Genomic DNA, 18,407 nt, shown 5'->3' on the forward strand with positions numbered 1-18,407 from the left:
TAGCAAGCAGAATCATGGTCTGAATACCCTGCTGTGCCAAACATGTCTGCTTTACCATAAGGGGCTCTATAAACTCTGTATAGGCCCCTCTTGTTGATCGATTTCTTTTTTCATTTTATTTTATTTATTTATTTAATTTTTAACACAAGTAAAATATTGCAGTGGGTGAGCTGGCGGAAGAGGAGGGACAGATTAGGAGGGGGAAGAAAAAGCACAAAAAAAAGAGGAGTAAATGAGAAAGATAAGTCAAGAACGATAGGAGTAAAGTAGAAAACACAATGTCCAATTGCTGCACGTGTAAAGGAGAGGGAAGACCCTGTGAGGAGTGAGGAGTAAGGAGGCCGTGAGGAGTAAGGGGGCCCTAAGTAGTAAGGAGGCCGTAAGCAGTAAGGAGGCCGTAAGGAGTAAGGAGGCCGTAAGGAGTAAGGAGGATGTAAGCAGTAAGGTGGCAGTTGGGGGCCAAGGGCTGCGCTCAAGGCCCTAAGAGTTTCATCACTGTACATCGGAACCCGCTGCGATATGAAAAGCCAGACTTCAGCTGAGGAGATCCAGGGTCTCACCAGCCATTCTTATAACCTGCTCAGCAACGTTGGAGAGCATCCTCACCACAGGAATCACAGCCCGGTTTGGTAGCTGTTCTGCCCTGGACTGCAGAGGGTGGTACATTTAACTGGATGCTTGTGTAAGGCTGATTGCCCCCTCTGGAGAACATGTACCTCAGGTACTGCAGGAGCAGAGCTGCCAAAATCTGCAGGGACACAACCTACCCAAATACCTCTTAACCAGGCTGAGGTCAGCAAGGCGCTTCTGCTGTCTCTCACTGAGAACTGAGAGGCTCAGAAGCAGCTTCTGCCCTCAGGCCATCAGACTGCTTAACACTGAACTGGCAGTTGTAATGAAACATTGGCTCCTTATCCATGCAGCACACACTACGTCGGGGCTGTGTCACACATGTCTTCTTTTTCTTTACTGTTCCTTGTTAATATACTGTTTTGTCTTTTTGCATTTCACCCATCCTTACTGTGGTGGTGTTGACCACCTCGCATGTTGCTGCAGGTTGCAGTCTCACTGTATACCTTGCAAGTGACGAATACAACCCATGAGTCCTATAGAATGTTTGGAATATTCCAGTAGGTAACCTGGAAGGTCATGGAAAATTTGTAACACATCACAGATTTGCATGTCATCCCTGCACAGGGACCTTGATAATCTTTGTATCAATCCAGTTTTAGAATATGTTCTGCCATAGGAAGGTTTCAGCTCCAACTGGAGTGCCACCCTCTGCCATGGCCTGTGGTCACGGTCTACAGCAACCTCACCACCTTACCTTCTATCCTCTTCGCTCTCAGCCCCCGAACAGATGTCGTTTCCACAGGAGCAGCTGTTTGTGTCTGAGAAACACTGGATCTTAATCGAGGTCTATACTCTGAAATCAAAGACCACAACAAATGATGATGATGTCCACAGGGAAAGGTGCTGTGATCGTTTACATTATCACCATTTTTTTCTCTCTCTTTGACATCTAAAGACTTCTAAAGATCTTTTCCTGCTTGCTGTGGCATCCTGTTCACTGGACGCGTGTCTGATGGACAGGTGTGATAACAGGGCGCTTACTGGACCATCTAAGCATCAAACTGAACATCAGAGTTAAATGAGAGTTAAATGAGGTCCTGAATAAAAGAATCATATTCACACCAACAGCCACTCGGATCATTGCAGCTGCAGTCCAGGATGCAAATTCTCCAGAGATTAGCTCAGTGACAACATCAGTGGAAAAGATTGGCAGCCTGCTGACCACGTCTCACACACATCTTACACAGGTTCACATCTCATGCAGGTCCACATCTCACACACATCTTTCACAGGTTTACATCTCATGCAGGTCCAGATCTCACACACATCTTACAGAGGTTCACATCTCATGCAGGTCCACATCTCACACACATCTTACACAGGTTCACATCTCATGCAGGTCCACATCTCACACACATCTTACAGAGGTTCACATCTCATGCAGGTCCACATCTCACACACATCTTACACAGGTTCACATCTCATGCAGGTCCACATCTCACACACATCTTACACAGGTTCACATCTCATGCAGGTCCACATCTCACACACATCTTTCACAGGTTTACATCTCATGCAGGTCCAGATCTCACACACATCTTACAGAGGTTCACATCTCATGCAGGTCCACATCTCACACACATCTTACACAGGTTCACATCTCATGCAGGTCCACATCTCACACACATCTTACAGTGGTTCACATCTCAAGCAGGTCCACATCTCACACACATCTTTCACAGGTTCACATCTCATGCAGGTCCAGATCTCACACACATCTTACACAGGTTCACATCTCATGCAGGTCCAGATCTCACACACATCTTACACAGGTTCACATCTCATGCAGGTCCAGATCTCACACACATCTTACACAGGTTCACATCTCATGCAGGTCCACATCTCACACACATCTTACAGAGGTTCACATCTCATGCAGGTCCACATCTCACACACATCTTACACAGGTTCACATCTCATGCAGGTCCAGATCCTACACACATCTTACACAGGTTCACATCTCATGCAGGTCCAGATCTCACACACATCTTACACAGGTTCACATCTCATGCAGGTCCAGATCTCACACACATCTTTCACAGGTCCACATCTCATGCAGGTCCAGATCTCACACACATCTTTCACAGGTCCACATCTCACACACATCTTACAGAGGTTCACATCTCATGCAGGTCCACATCTCACACACATCTTACAGAGGTTCACATCTCATGCAGGTCCACATCTCACACACATCTTACACAGGTTCACATCTCATGCAGGTCCACATCTCACACACATCTTACACAGGTTCACATCTCATGCAGGTCCAGATCTCACACACATCTTACACAGGTTCACATCTCATGCAGGTCCAGATCTCACACACATCTTACAGAGGTTCACATCTCATGCAGGTCCACATCTCACACACATCTTACACAGGTTCACATCTCATGCAGGTCCACATCTCACACACATCTTACACAGGTTCACATCTCATGCAGGTCCAGATCTCACACACATCTTACACAGGTTCACATCTCATGCAGGTCCAGATCTCTCACACATCTTACACAGGTTCACATCTCATGCAGGTCTACATCTCACACACATCTTACAGAGGTTCACATCTCATGCAGGTCCACATCTCACACACATCTTACACAGGTTCACATCTCATGCAGGTCCAGATCTCACACACATCTTTCACAGGTTCACATCTCATGCAGGTCCAGATCTCACACACATCTTACACAGGTTCACATCTCATGCAGGTCCAGATCTCTCACACATCTTACACAGGTTCACATCTCATGCAGGTCTACATCTCACACACATCTTACAGAGGTTCACATCTCATGCAGGTCCACATCTCACACACATCTTACACAGGTTCACATCTCATGCAGGTCCAGATCTCACACACATCTTTCACAGGTTCACATCTCATGCAGGTCCACATCTCACACACATCTTACACAGGTTCACATCTCATGCAGGTCTACATCTCACACACATCTTACACAGGTTCACATCTCATGCAGGTCCACATCTCACACACATCTTACAGAGGTTCACATCTCATGCAGGTCCAGATCTCACACACATCTTTCACAGGTTCACATCTCATGCAGGTCCACATCTCACACACATCTTACACAGGTTCACATCTTATGCAGGTCCACATCTCACACACATCTTACACAGGTTCACATCTCATGCAGGTCTATAACTCTACTGCTAAGGAAGCCTGCAGCTCATTTGTGACATTTCTAAACTGTGACATTTCTGTGCAGATTAAAACCTTCCCCAGCCAGAAGGCACAGATGAATAAGGAGGTCTGCCTCTTACTGACACAGACAGGCCGCCTTTCCCAGAAGGTCTGCAGTCCCCTGCAAAGTGACAGCACCTTCCCTGACACTCGCCAATGATGCGCAAAGTCTTGGGAAATCTTTCGTTTTCTATTCAAATTCTATCCCCACCCTTGAGCACCAGCTGGTAAATTTAACCCCCAGCCCCTCAGCTGCCCCCCCTCAGACAGCACTAGGTGTGGAGGGCTGTGATACCGTCTGGACATTATACTATGGTGTATGGTACTTTGACAGTGTATAGTATGGAGGCTTTATAACAGGAGGCTTTTTACTGCAGAAAGCGATAGAATTCTAGTATTTTCCAATAAAAGGCGGAGGAGGGGGGTTTGGGGAATTTCCAACACAAATACCATGGTATACGGTATTACCATAATACACCCCAGCCTTGCCAGCACACACCTCCTGGTTGTCCCTGCATTCAGGATCACGCTGTTATCTTACTACAGCGACACTAGCTAGCACAGCACAATGTTCTCATTCCGTCCAGCTTGCATCTTTCAGTAGCTGTTAATAAGAAAAGGGCTTAACGTGTGTCAGTCATGCAAAGAAAACAGGTGCATGTATGTACAGAATAAGATCAAAAAATACAGGCGGAGGTTCTACACAAAACTGCAAGGAACTGTCAGGAGAACGCTGCTCAGAAGAATAAAGAAAGGATAGGGAGGATTAACGGCGACAGTCAAAGCTGCGATCCCACATCCATGTGGATTCTGCAAACAAACAAACAGGTCATGAGAGAAGCCAGTTGTGAGGCAGGGCACATCAGCAGCCAATCACAATGTTTGCAAGGATCTGTCAAAGATCAGTTGACCTTGTGGTGCTAAGGGGCTCTATCTAGGCGCAGAGGTCATCTGGTAAAGGAGCGCAGTAACCTGCACATGCACACAGGTACGCAGACATACACACACATGCACACACACACACACACACATACATACACACACACATACACACTCTGTCTCCTGGACACTGCAGCTGCACTGCCATCCTTCCTAGGTACTGCGTGACAAAATAGTGACACCTGCTGGTGCAATACACAAACGCCTGTGCACGCACACACACACACACACAGACATTTGTATTCATATATTTGTGCGGACTTTCCATTCATTTCTAAGGGAAAAACCCTAATCCCAACAATGACAAACTTAACCCTACCCAGCCCTAACCTTAACCATAAGTAACCAAAGAATATACAAGTATTTTTAGATTTTTGACTGCAGTTGCAGATTTTTATAAAAATTAATTTCTCCTTGTGGAGACCAAAAAAGTGTCCCCAGAACATAAAAATAACAGGTTTTTATTACATCGTGGGGACATTTGGTCCCCAGAACATAATATATACATAACCCACTCTCACACACACGCACACACCTTAGAACACTTTATTCTTGTATATATGTTTGAAATAGCATTTCTGAAAAAATGACACTTTTCCAGAACAGGAAGAACAGGGCATGAGGATAAGGTTGAACCTGGATGGGATGCCAATCGACCGTAAGGCAAACACTCACAAACTAAAGGCCATTCGGAGATGCCAATGTGCCACAATTCACAGCATAAAAGGAAGTACTCTGTTACAGTCCTGCTCTGCCCTCTGGTGGAGCGGAGGACCCAACCAGGACGGACAGGCTTGGGGCAGGATCCTGCTGGATCGGTGACTAGAACTCCTTACCGCCGTTTTTCACTGCTGCTGCAACACCTCCTCTTCCTCCACCTCCTCCCCTGGAGCTCATGGTCACTATGGTAACAGCTATCTGCAGAGAAGGGAGAACTCAGCAGGACCAAAGACACCTGGTTCGCTGCCTGCTACGATCACTGCATTGAAGAGAAACCTCTCTAGGGACAGGAGCTGAGGGTTTTAGATCAGGTAGCGTGCTAGTTATAGACGTGAAGGTTCATGACCCTTGTGGGGCCGGGTTCTGGATCCATCATGAAATAACCCAGGTGGAAGGGTGCAGCACTCCTGGGAATGGCGTCAGGGTACACTGCCTGTCCCCCGCGAAAGCATCTGACAAAAACCACAAAGATTCTGCTCCTTATTACTGTAGTGAGAGACTCACTCTCCATTAGCACATTCCATGTCTATGATTTCAGCTTCCAAGTGTTGCAAGCGGCAATACAGTGTAACAGAGAAATTGAGGGGAAACATAACACACTGAAATGTCTTGCGTTAAACAAGTGTCAGCACACATGGCTGAGATTTCCGAAGTTAATGGCTTTAGCGAAAGCTGAATTACTTTGAGTTCTTGTTACCTGATCCAGAGCAGCAACACAGTGAGCCTAAAGGCTTTTCCAGGAAGCACAGGACACAGGACAGGGCAGAGAGTGCGTGGGATACCAGTCCATTACAGAACAGACACTCACTCAGAATGGGAAGACAGAAACAGAGAGTTGGGTGTGGAATTCAGACCCTGACCCTGGAGGTGAATATGCAGCTCCACAGAATACAGAGTGTACAGCATATAAAATAGCTGCTTTAATGTAAATATGAATTGTGCAGCCTAATGTCCTAATGTGGCATCCCTCACCCTGATGACAGATGCACATCCCCTGCTGATGCACACCCCACACCCTGCTGACAGACGCACATCCCCTGCTGACAGACGCACATCCCTCACCCCGCTGACAGACGCACATCCCTCACCCTGCTGACAGACGCACATCCCCTGCTGACAGACGCACATCCCTCACCCCGCTGACAGACGCACATCCCTCACCCTGCTGACAGACGCACATCCCCTGCTGACAGACGCACATCCCTCACCCTGCTGACAGACGCACATCCCCTGCTGACAGACGCACATCCCTCACCCTGATGAGACGCACATCCCCTGCTGACAGACGCACATCCCTCACCCTGCTGACAGACGCACATCCCCTGCTGACAGACGCACATCCCTCACCCTGCTGAGACGCACATCCCCTGCTGACAGACGCACATCCCCTGCTGACAGATGCACATCCCCTGCTGACAGACGCGCATCCCTCACCCTGCTGAGACGCACATCCCCTGCTGACAGACGCACATCCCCTGCTGACAGATACACATCCCTCACCTTGCTGACAGACGCACATCCCTCACCCTGCTGACAGATGCACATCCCTCACCCTGCTGACAGATGCACACCCCCTGCTGAAGAGCAGAAGCAGGACATTCTCCTTCTTTAAATGTCTGAGTGGCCAGAGAGCTTCTGTATGCAGAACTACAGTCAGCGTCTGTTTTTACGGGGGCTGTTTCTTAACATCCCTCTTTCTTTTCATGGTGTCCTTAACCTCTTTATAAACTTTTATAAACATGGCGTTTAATTTAAATTTTGATTAGCTAAGTACTTTTGTATCCATTCTAGTTTCAGTCTTTATTAATGATAAAAATCTTATTCCGTACTCGTAATAACCTTGCCTGCGAATTCATGTGGAGATCCTTAATGTCTGGGCTTACACCGCGAACCTGCCTGCTTTGCTTCTCTGGCTTCCAGGCGGCTTGTGTGGCATCTAGGGACCCCAGCAGGACCTTAATGAGCTTGGCGTGGGCTCAGACGGCAGGGGGAAAGGGGCCGGGGCTGGGGGCCGGGGGCCAGAGCTTAAAGTACAGACTCTGAAGGACGGGCGAGGACGACGTCCACATTCGCAACTGTGTGACTCTCAGCCAGAATTGTGTATCTGGGGAGCGGTACAGGCATTAGGAGGTGTCCTCCAGCAGATCCTCAGAGACAGCTGAAGGTCTGGTTGAGTCCTTGGCCAGGAAGGTTGACGTTATACAACGAGAAATACTGATGATGATGGTGATGATGACTTCAGGGTCAGTCAAGGTCTTGGCTGCAGTATGGCTCACCTGTGTAAGCTGAAGTCCAGCTGTGAATTCCTGGCATTAGCTTTGCAAAACAGCTATAAAAGGAGAAAGAGAGACGATCAACAGAAGGTGTAGCATCTTCCTGTCACATGACACGCTCATGCCACCCAACCAGCAGCAGTGTTTACTACCGTTAAAACATTTGTGTGGAGCCCGCCGGACCTCTGAAGGTGGAGGCTGTCAGACCGCCCGCCGGACCTCTGAAGGTGGAGGCTGTACAGAGAACAGGAGACACACACTGAACTGAGGAAAGTGGAGCTGGCACACAGGGGATGTAGGAGACTCTTGGCGGGGCTGTGGCCCCAGGACGAGCCCTTCTGCAAGGCTCTAGTGAAATGCACAATGTAATCTCTGGGAATAGCTGGGAGCTTCTCTGGACTTCATCTCAGAGATGAACTGTAGCTTATCTGGGGCTGTCGCTCCACGCAGGAGCAGAAATCCCCAGGGGAGGGGTCACAAGTCGGCACTGCCCCCCCAGGGTAACCCAAGCCTCCGCTTTCGTCTGCGGCTATGAGCATGTGCACAGTGATCTCTTAATGACAGGCAGGCATGTGGCTGTGATGACTGTGTGTCCCCAACTGTGCTTTTTATATGGCAGCCGGAGAGAGACACGGGTGCTCTGTGTTTTATTTGTAGGTGATGAAATCTGCTGCACTGCCTTTGTGCCGCACGAGGTCACGGCGCAGATGAGATCCGCACTGAGCTACACGGAATTAGGGACTCTATTTTAGTATAGGAGGAGGATGCTGGCCCTAAAGATCCTTTCGCTCCTGGATCCACAGTGTGATCCACCTGCAGCTACACTGACGTCAGACACAGATCAGGTTCAGGCTTGTACCTCAGGCACGGATCCACCAGCAGGGGGCTGCCAAGCTCAATGTGCACATGAAGCCAAGGTGGGTTTGTTGTTTCTGGGCCCTGACTTGCATCCCCCCAACCCCCCATCTCCTAAATAAGGAATGCGTTTATTTAATTTTTAGTGTAGTGACTGTTTGTGGGCAACAGGGGGCCCTCAACAGTCAGGGCTCCACAGAAATGCGTGGTTTGAGAGGTGGTAAACATCAGGTAAACAGACCTACAGCTATACAGGTACACAGGTAAACAGACCTACAGCTATACAGGTACACAGGTAAACAGACCCACAACTATACAGGTACACAGGTAAACAGACCTACAGCTATACAGGTACATAGATAAACAGACCCACAGCTATACAGGTACACAGGTAAACAGACCTACAGCTATACAGGTACACAGGTAAACAGACCTACAGCTATACAGGTATATAGATAAACAGACCTACAGCTATACAGGTAAACAGACCCACAACTATACAGTTACACAGGTAAACAGACCCACAACTATACAGGTACACAGATAAACAGACCCACAGCTATACAGGTACACAGGTAAACAGACCCACAACTATACAGGTACACAGATAAACAGACCTACAGCTAAACAGGTACACAGGTAAACAGACCTACAGCTATACGGGTACACAGGTGCTCCTTCCCTTTGATCTAGTGCTGTCTGTCTGACATTCTTCTAGCCCATTCTAAACAGACCACATTTCCTCACAGACCTATCATTGCAGCCTGCACCTGTGATGCCAGGCTTGGCACCTTAAAGACACACATATCCTCATACGCGCACGAACACGTGAACGTACACGAGACCCAAACGGACCTGAACAGTGCACGCTCTGCCTGGGGGCGACTGGGCTACATAGTGCTGAACTCTGCCCAGACACAAGCTCCAGCCTAAAAGATGCACCTTCTGTGTTCTGCCACTAGAGGGAGAACATGCAGAATGCTGCTCCATTCACTGTCTTTGTCAAGGATGAGATTACGATTTAAAATACAAACAAGTTGCTGTATTGTTTTGCATACATGTAGAGGATAAGAGCTTAATAATTTCATTTATTTCTATTATTATTGCATCATCCCGGGGTGATAGCCCCCCACCACTGAAGGCCCAGAACCTTGTGTACCTGCAGCAGAGCTCAGTGGTGCCCTCTTGTGCAAACTCCATCTTCTTGCAGGATGGAGATGGAATGTGCGGTTTGTTAAACACACAGGGTGTCCCGACGGCCTGCAGCACCAGGTTAAAGCACGACAAGCAGCCCCCTACTGACTCCCCCCGTGTCCAGCCCCTACAGGCCCACGTCCTCCTGCAGCTCGCTGACTCGGCCTCAGGTGGTCACAACCCTGTGGTTGGAGGCCACTGGAGCTGCTCCATCCGGACGCCGCTGCCTCTGTGGGGCAGCAGACACCCTCATGTTAGACACAGAATGAAAAACAACAGCCCTTATCCCCCTTCTCCCCAAAGTCAGACTGACACAGATCTCATTACTTATATGTCAATTAGTATCAGATCCATGGCATACAGTGTTTGATGCATAGATTTCTACACAGTGAAAATGCACCACAATTCAAGACAAAATCTAAATATCTCAGAGATAACAGAGATATTTGGTCCGTACCATCCCGTAGGTTCTTTGGTCATTACTGCAGACCTGTCAGCCAAGCCCTGCATCTGCCCTGTACCTAACCCTGTACCTTGACGACGTCATAGACATTGTGCGAACATCAGACAGCATTACATGCTGACAGGGACGGATTATGGGTTGTGTGGGCCCCTGGGCAAAACGTTCGCGAGGGCCCCCCCCCACCACCACCAGCACCACCACCACAACCACCACAATTCAAGGGCCCTTGGCAGCCAAACGCCCTCCCTATAGGGTCAGGGGCCCTTGTAGGCAGAGGATCAAAGAATGTAGGCCCTCTAAAATAGACAAACGAAAATACATTGTTGATAACCGTTGCAAATTGTTTTGGGCTAGGGGCCCCATGGGCCCCCTGCACCCCAAGGGCCCCTGGGCAGCGGCCCCGCTGGCCCGGTCTGTAATCCGTCCCTGCATGCTGAGTCACTGTGTGATGCTTTACAAAGAGGGTGTCCCTGCGTTCTGGATTCCAAAGTGACCAATTCCGGGTTAAAGGGAGGTCACAGCCTCTTTCCATAAATGTCATGCAGATCTCTCATACCTATAAGTGGCGTCCCAGATGGCGGCCGTTTCATCTGTGCTTAAATCAGCCGAGAGCTAACATACGATTCCCCCACATTCAACACTTCTGAATTCATGGGTCAAGTTTGCACTAATTTTGCCAAAGCAAATTACACGCTGCGAATTTATGGTGTCTCCAAAAAGCAAACGAACGACAAGGAAATTAAAAAGACATGTTTCTGGGTCACTGTGTACATCCGGTGACAGCAGCTGAAGAGGCGTAGCCATCTGACCCACTCTGCCCAATCACGGCGGCCGGCCAATCAACCGGCTGCATTTCCCACAGCTTTGTAATTATGGGACTAAATTATTCACATTGTCATGGTTACGTAAAAGCACCACTAGCCAATAGTCAGGGAGGGAGCAGACATAGTAGATTTGGCTGGGCTTCCCCTGAGTTTACGCTGTCAGGGCCAAGCTAAAAACAGAGCTGTGAAGACAGGAGCACTGCAGGGATTTGTTACATTAATTTAAATTAAATGTCAAAGCCTCTCATCTGTCAGACAGGTACTCTGCCTTTGGAGGAGATGTGTTCATATGGGCTGATATATTTAGCACGTGTTGCTCTGCTCCCGAAATATTCTTGGTATCCCTGGAAGGTGGTGTCCCGCCCCCAGCCAAGGCTGCAGCCGCCTGAACCAAGGTTATACCGGCATCTGAGCCCCCTGAATAAGGACAGGAACACGTCAGCTGTTTGACAGTCAGCAGAGACGGAATCGGGTGTCAGAGGAAGGGGACACCTGCCTTTTGTATCTGTCCTGCACTGGAGTCACTCAATCACCCCCCACCCCCCCCACCCCCAGAAAGCTTTCAGCAGTTTATAATTTATTGTCTGTATCAGCCTGGAGTGACATGTACCCTTGAAATAACTAAATTATTTGCATGTGTTAATGAAAGAAAACTTTTATCAGTTCTGACAAAACATTCCTGAACAGGTGTATTCTAGAAGATGCGTTACAACTATTATGTTTGACTTTATGTGACTGCGAAATAAATGATTTCTACCGCAAGCACGAAAACCCACTAAAAGAATAGACAGCTGAATCAAATAAGGTAGAATGAGTTTAAGCCCAATAACTGTCCTTTTCGACACATCTGCAGTTTGCACCTTTAAAAATCCACCCAAACGTGGCAACCTTTTTGTTTCTAAGAATGACGTCATTAGAGTCATAAAAACAGCCAAATTACAAGAAGTCCTACCAAATATTTAAATAAGTTTTCTTCCATTCAGCTCTATCACTCATGGGGTTACTTTAACCTGATAAAAAGTTGAATTCCGCTGAGAGTACACTGAGACTGCACTGAGACTGCACTGAGACCGCACTGAGAGTACACTGAGACTGCACTGAGAGTGAGCTGAGTGTGCGCTGAGAGTCCGCCGCCATGATGAACAGGCTGAGAGAGCTGGTGTGACTGCATGAAGCCCTTTAGCGGGGGGCCGTCCCCACAACTTCATCTCAGTGTATTGACTGAATACCAGGAACAAAGGCTGTCAATCATCATCTTTGCCAGTGATCCTATCAGCTGGCTTGTCATGCTGCTGCTGGAAGTCTTCATTAACAGCAGAGGCCTCCCCCAAAGGGAACTCGCTCTGTCGCCCTGAGGTGGACGATGGGGGACTCGCTCCGTCGCCTCGGGGTGGAGAAAGGGGGACTCGCTCCGTCGCCCCGGGGTGGAGAAAGGGAGACTCGCTCCGTCGCTCCGGGGTGGACGATGGGGGACTCGCTCCATCGCCTCGGGGTGGAGAAAGGGGGACTCGCTCCGTCGCCCCGGGGTGGGGAAAGGGGACTCGCTCCATTACCCCAGGGGCTATAGGTTTGAATCTGGCCTATGTGTCGGTGATTCAGTTGACTGAATGTGTCCTTGTAGGCGAATCCCCCCCACAAGACCCTGAGTCCTGTACAGGCTGAACCTGGTCAGCACCCCTTTCCAGGAAGGGTTTCCACCCACCATGTCCTTCACTTGGTAAGTGGTTTCTCAAAACAGATTGTCTCCAGGGCTGTGAGATCATGCCCTGCTCTAGCTTTGAATTGTTGGGTGGGCAAGAAGATTACCTGGGGGGGCGGAGCTAAGGGCTATAGGACGGTGGATGCTGGTGTTAAAGATTTCTGAGTAGATGTGGGGTGGGTGCCAGGAGAATGATCTGCGGGCCAGATTTACTATGTTTACCCCGTCCAATTTTCCCAAAGGTGAACCGATCTTATGACAGGGGGTACCAGGCTGACTGTGACCCCCAACCCTGGAGGTGGGCCTGTGTGAGCTATTGTTCTCACATAGAATACAGGGCCTTGGATCCGCTTCATGTCCGCGTCTGACTGCAGGAGTCTGACATGCCCGGCTAATGAGGTAGGCAGCTTTTCTCGTCAAAGACATGACAGGTGTCAGGCTGTATAATTGTAACACTTCCCCCTTCGACCCAGCTGGTCACGTTTGGCACATGGCTGCAGGCCGGCCCATTCTTGGGGACACGCGCTATATTTATTGTCCAGTAGCTACAGGAACATAAAAGCAGCTATTGTCAGCGATCTGTGGCGCGTGGAACAATCAGTCTGTGCCAGAGAGGCTGAGGTAAGGGCCAGCGGAGCCAGTGATGGGGGGGCAGGCAGCTCAAGCTGCCGCTTAACCAAGCGTGTTCAGGGTATCTAACACTGATGCTTTCCACCAAATCACCTGTGAATGAAAATTAATCTTTATGCTTTTTTTCTTCTAGACGGTTTCACAATGTCAGAGTAAGTAAACCTTCAGTCAAATTTGTCATGTTCATTGTCTTTAGGTAAAACAAAGAAGCAGACTGGCTCTTAAATGCGTGTTTAATGTTTTCTACGCTTCAGGATGTGCGCTTCAGTGGTTTCCACTGATTTTACTCCTTTAAGCAGCTTCAAGTAAAACTTAGTATCAATATGAATTTCAACATAAACTATACAGTGGACTTTTCTAATTGTCTCTTCTGAAATTTGCCCATGAATTTCTCTGAAGTCCCGTCACATGGGTTAGAAACATTCAGCAAAAACGACAAGAAGCAAACATACAAGTAAACCTGCGTTCGCGTGTCTAACTATTTCTCTCTCCCTCCGTTTGTTTGTCCTCCTTGGCGTCTTTGGCTCTCACAGCGAGGTAAGCATTTATTTCTCATGCTTAAAATGTCTAAAAAGTTCAGCAACAGAATCGTGATTCACATCCTGTACAAACACCTTTAGGTGTCACCATTAAGATCCCCAAAGGATTATCGTCCATGTATGCAGGGTTGCCAGCCCTCACACATCCGGCGTGACACTCACGCTCACGCAAGAAATCTTAAGTCAAATCAATATTATTCCATTATAAACCTAAAATTAGCTACATCAGACTTGCAGACTATTTACAAGGTAATAGGACTGTTACCTTCTTGTAAAAGCATGTGCATGTGTGAGCAGACTCTCAAGTTAAAAATCTCACTCCAGCCAGTGACCAAATTTGCCAACCCTGTGTTTGTGCCTGTAAATCTGTATCTATGATGTAAAGTTGCTGTAAAATGGATCTGAAAGAGGCGTCGGGTGCTGATTTGCACTGGTCGCCCCTCTTGTGACTCTGTTGCCCGCGGCTGTTGTGTCTCTCCCACAGGAGCCCAGCATCCCCAGGCCTCTGCATCCCAAGGCAGAAGCCAAGGTGTGTTCAGGGCCAGTGCCGCACTTCGCACACAGCTGCCGTGCCATCGGCCTTCTTAAGGGACAGGGACACACTGAGAGCAGCCCCCCAGTCACCGTGACCATGGAGGCAGGAGGTCCAGCATTGTGCTACTTCACAAACATCTGAAATCAGACCTCCGCTGCCCCGAGATCCGACTGCTTACGTCCTCTGAACACTGGCTGGTTCCATTCAAGGCTTTAAAAAGTTTCCCTTACTCACAAAGAGCTTCCCCTAAATTGATAGACCTAGAAAATTAGATTACATTGGATTGCTTTTGCACAATGTATAAGTACTGACAACAAAATGCAGTTCGCTATCTAATCTGTAAGTGATGAATAGTTAGGAAATGTTTATCTCTACATATTGACCTTGAAATAGATCATGTGAATATCAGCCCTAAGTGACTTACCCATCCTCACTTTTTCAGCCGAAGTCAAAGATTTCTGCATCCCGGAAGCTCTCGCTAAAGGTGGGTCTCCATTTGAACCAGAGCTTTGCCTCTAACCGTCATACACCAGGCAGAATCTTGTGCAGCCCTAGATGGACGTTCTCACCTATGAGTCCCTCACACAGATCCTCCTCCTGACCCGGGCCATGGAGGACCTGGAGAAGGAGAAGATGGATCGGAACGAGGAGAAAGTGCGATACCTGGCAGAGAAGCTGCCCCCCCTGCAGCTATCGGGGCTGTCAATGGACGAGATGCAGGTGAGCGGGCGAAGGGGGTGGCAGAGGGACTGCAGGTCGGCGGCGTAATGACCTCACAGACACACCAGTGCACAAGCATAAAATGCCCGAAAAAGCACAGGCCATTTGCGTAGCTCACAGTGTGCGCTCTGCATGGGCGCGATGCGGTCATATCAATCAACCTTAAGGAAACCGATCGATAAACTCATGGTCACTGGTTTCAGTGGAATGAGTGATTTTAAATAACAAGGTGTGGATAAAAGACCACAATGCTTCTGTAAACACGCAAACGCTGTCTTTTATGTGCAGAAACTGTGCAAGCAGCTTCACGCGAAAATTGACGTTGTGGATGAGGAGCGATATGACTGCGAAGCCAAAGTTATCAAGAACAACAGAGACGTACGTGTTTCTTTACGTTTTCCACAGCAGATCACAGCTGCGAGAGTGTATCACCACCAGAAAGATGGAAGCGTCAGCATCGGTTGATCGATGATACTTGCACTTTCAAGGAGTCAAATCTACAGCTGCAATGTCCATCCTGCACCTAGCACATAACACTGTGGTTCTGACCCGATCCAGATCCATGAGCTGAAGCTGAAGGTGCAGGACCTGGGAGGAAAGTTTAAGAAGCCGGCGCTGAGGAAAGTGCGTGTGTCGGCCGACGAGATGATGCGTGCTCTGCTGGGCTCCAAGCACAAGGGCTCCATGGACCTGCGCGCCAACCTCAAGTCCGTGAAGAAGGAGGACATCAAGCAGGAGAAGGTATAAGGCCACAGGACTGGCACCAAAAGAGCCCATGTAGAATCACCCAGCAGATATTAGATATTTCTTTACTCCACATTCTATGTGGAGGCTTCAGGCCTTATGTTGAGAAACTGAAGAGAGGGGATAGGTACACATGGTATGGAGACAGACGTCACGGATCTCCACGTGTGGAAACATGACCTCAGTAGTGGCAGGCAGCAGAGGTGGCATGTTGGAATTTATCATCAACAGCACAGCAATGTGACATCATGGCCAGGTCCACCTGTCACCCATAAGTCAAACGTAGGGGTGTGTCGTGTGAAAATGCTGCATCTGACTCCCCCTATGGTCACCGCCTCCCCCCACAGGTTCTGACCACCGAGGTGGGAGACTGGCGCAAGAATGTGGAGGCCATGTCAGGCATGGAAGGCAGGAAGAAGATGTTTGATGCTGCTGGAGGTGGCCAGTGAGGCCTCTCCCCAGCGTGAAAAAAGAGGAGGAGGAAGAAGGCTGAACTGAATGGGTTTTGGGGGGGTGGGGGGGGTAGGAACTGCTGAGCATGGCCTGGACCAGCAGTGCATACAGAGTGCAGACCTTCTCAGTGACACCCGGGCATCATTCGTGGCACCAGCGTTCCTCCGCCTGCATGTGAGCACAGGCTCTGTGGAGAGAGCGTACACTCGCCTCACAGGCGGAGCCCTGCGTTGGCGCAAAGTTTATTTATTTCTGTTGTTTCTGGAAGTTTGATCTCAATCCACAGTTTAATCATCCAGCACAATCTGCTTTACAGCCAGTTGCTTGCTGTTCCCAAACTTACAAGGAAGTCGTCTCACATAAATCAAAAAAGGTCGGCCTTTTATCCATCTATATCTATGACATTTATTTCATCGTGTTCTTTTTTAATTAAAGAGGCGTTCAGCAAACTGGGGACGCTGGCTGGGTAAGGATGTCCTCATCTGCTGATGGAGATGCAGACTCCCACGCTGTTAGTCCCCGGTGTTGGCTCGTCGTGTGACTGCAGAAGGCGGGCTGGTCACGGTGCAGGGTTCAAAAATCAGCCTGTCGGGGGGGTGGGGGCTAGGCTGCACCATACATAAAAAAACTCAGCTAAGACAATGCAGATTGTATCTGTTATTCATTCTTATTTGAAAAGTGAGTCTTTATTCTCAAAAAAAAAAAATCATCCTTATTTGTATGAGATTAAGGTCAAACGACTGTTTTATCATTATGCAGCTTAATATGACTCCCCCCCCCCCCAGACCTTGGGAGTATTTTAGATTTCTGCTTCCTCCTCCTTTGTGAAGGTCAAGGCTGTCTGGGGTATGTGCCGCAGGAGGGCTAACAATAGCGAAATGCTAGCGGGGGGTGGAGGGAGGACGCAGGGGACATGGATGGGCTGAACGGCTGGCCATCACAGGGCACATGACCCCTCAGGTCGCGCTGGGCCTCCCCACAGCGGCACGGTGAAGCGCCCTCATCAGAGAGTGCTTTGGCTCACAGCGCCCCTGCCTTCTCCTCTACTGTCACTAAGGGCCATCACACATTCCGCAGGAGGCCCGTATCAGCAATCATGATGGGCCTCATTACCGCCGTTTTAAAGCGCACTCACAACGTGTCACTTACTTCTCACGCCTTGATCACACCAAACCATAAAACATTTGAGAGTATGCAAATAAAGGAAGCGATTTTCGAGTTTTTCCTGTAACGTGCGGCACTGTTATCTATGAACCACAGTCACGTTAGCGAGAGGGGCGCAGAGGCGCGTCGAGACCCTGAAACGACGGCAATCCCTAATAGTCGCAGAGTGAATGAGGGCCGGACCGGATTGACTAATTCTGAAAAATCAGATTCCGAAAAAAGCAAATACATCCAAGAAGCAGGGAAGAAGAAAAAATGCAAAACCAAGACGACAAGTTAAGGTAAATCAGCCAAGTTGTTCAGTTTAATAATAATATAATATAACGGTATTTTTATTTTCAGAAACCAGAAGTTTTTTAACTGGCTGATGCGGTGTAGGCTTTACCCAGAAGATGAAATGTACAGGGAAAAAATCAACAATGCATTTAGTGTTAAACTGGCAGTTGTCCAGTGTGTAATATAATCTAACAGTATTTTAGACAGAGGAACCTCTCAATTTGCATCTGCTAAGCTTGACTAATTCTGCAGCTGCACCTTGTTTCCTGTTAATACACACTGGCGTCACATTATCAGCCATGTAAGTTGCTATTTTAGGTTTTTAATGGTTTTAACTACAAAATAAAAGCAAATTTCTTCTTTCAGCACAGATTGTGAAATCATTATTGTACCTTCTTGTGCATATTTAAGACAAACAGAAGCACATAAACAAAATGGCAGCTGTATTTTTTTGCTGATAAATCTGGCTTGTTTTACATATGGGTCACACATGTCAATCTTCTTGTGCGTTTCAGGAGGAACCTTATAACAT

General features: G+C 48.3%; 1 protein-coding gene and 1 pseudogene across 1 annotated transcript; one reads left to right on the plus strand and one right to left on the minus strand.

Annotated features, from left to right (window-relative positions):
* Positions 1 to 1,152: 1,152 nt before the first annotated feature.
* Positions 1,153 to 1,253, minus strand: LOC125739584 (U6 spliceosomal RNA; annotated as a pseudogene).
* Positions 1,254 to 14,262: 13,009 nt separating this feature from the next.
* On the plus strand, positions 14,263 to 18,240 carry LOC125738691 (troponin I, slow skeletal muscle-like). The gene is made up of 7 exons (XM_049007891.1): positions 14,263 to 14,343; positions 14,468 to 14,512; positions 14,961 to 15,002; positions 15,107 to 15,238; positions 15,527 to 15,616; positions 15,797 to 15,979; positions 16,330 to 18,240. The coding sequence occupies exons 1-7, from the start codon at positions 14,263 to 14,265 to the stop codon at positions 16,429 to 16,431; spliced, it is 675 nt and encodes a 224-aa protein (XP_048863848.1). The 3' UTR covers positions 16,432 to 18,240.
* The last annotated feature ends 167 nt before the right edge of the window (positions 18,241 to 18,407 follow it).

The sequence above is a fragment of the Brienomyrus brachyistius genome, chromosome 3 (assembly GCF_023856365.1).
Source record: "Brienomyrus brachyistius isolate T26 chromosome 3, BBRACH_0.4, whole genome shotgun sequence".
Lineage (NCBI taxonomy): Eukaryota > Metazoa > Chordata > Actinopteri > Osteoglossiformes > Mormyridae > Brienomyrus > Brienomyrus brachyistius.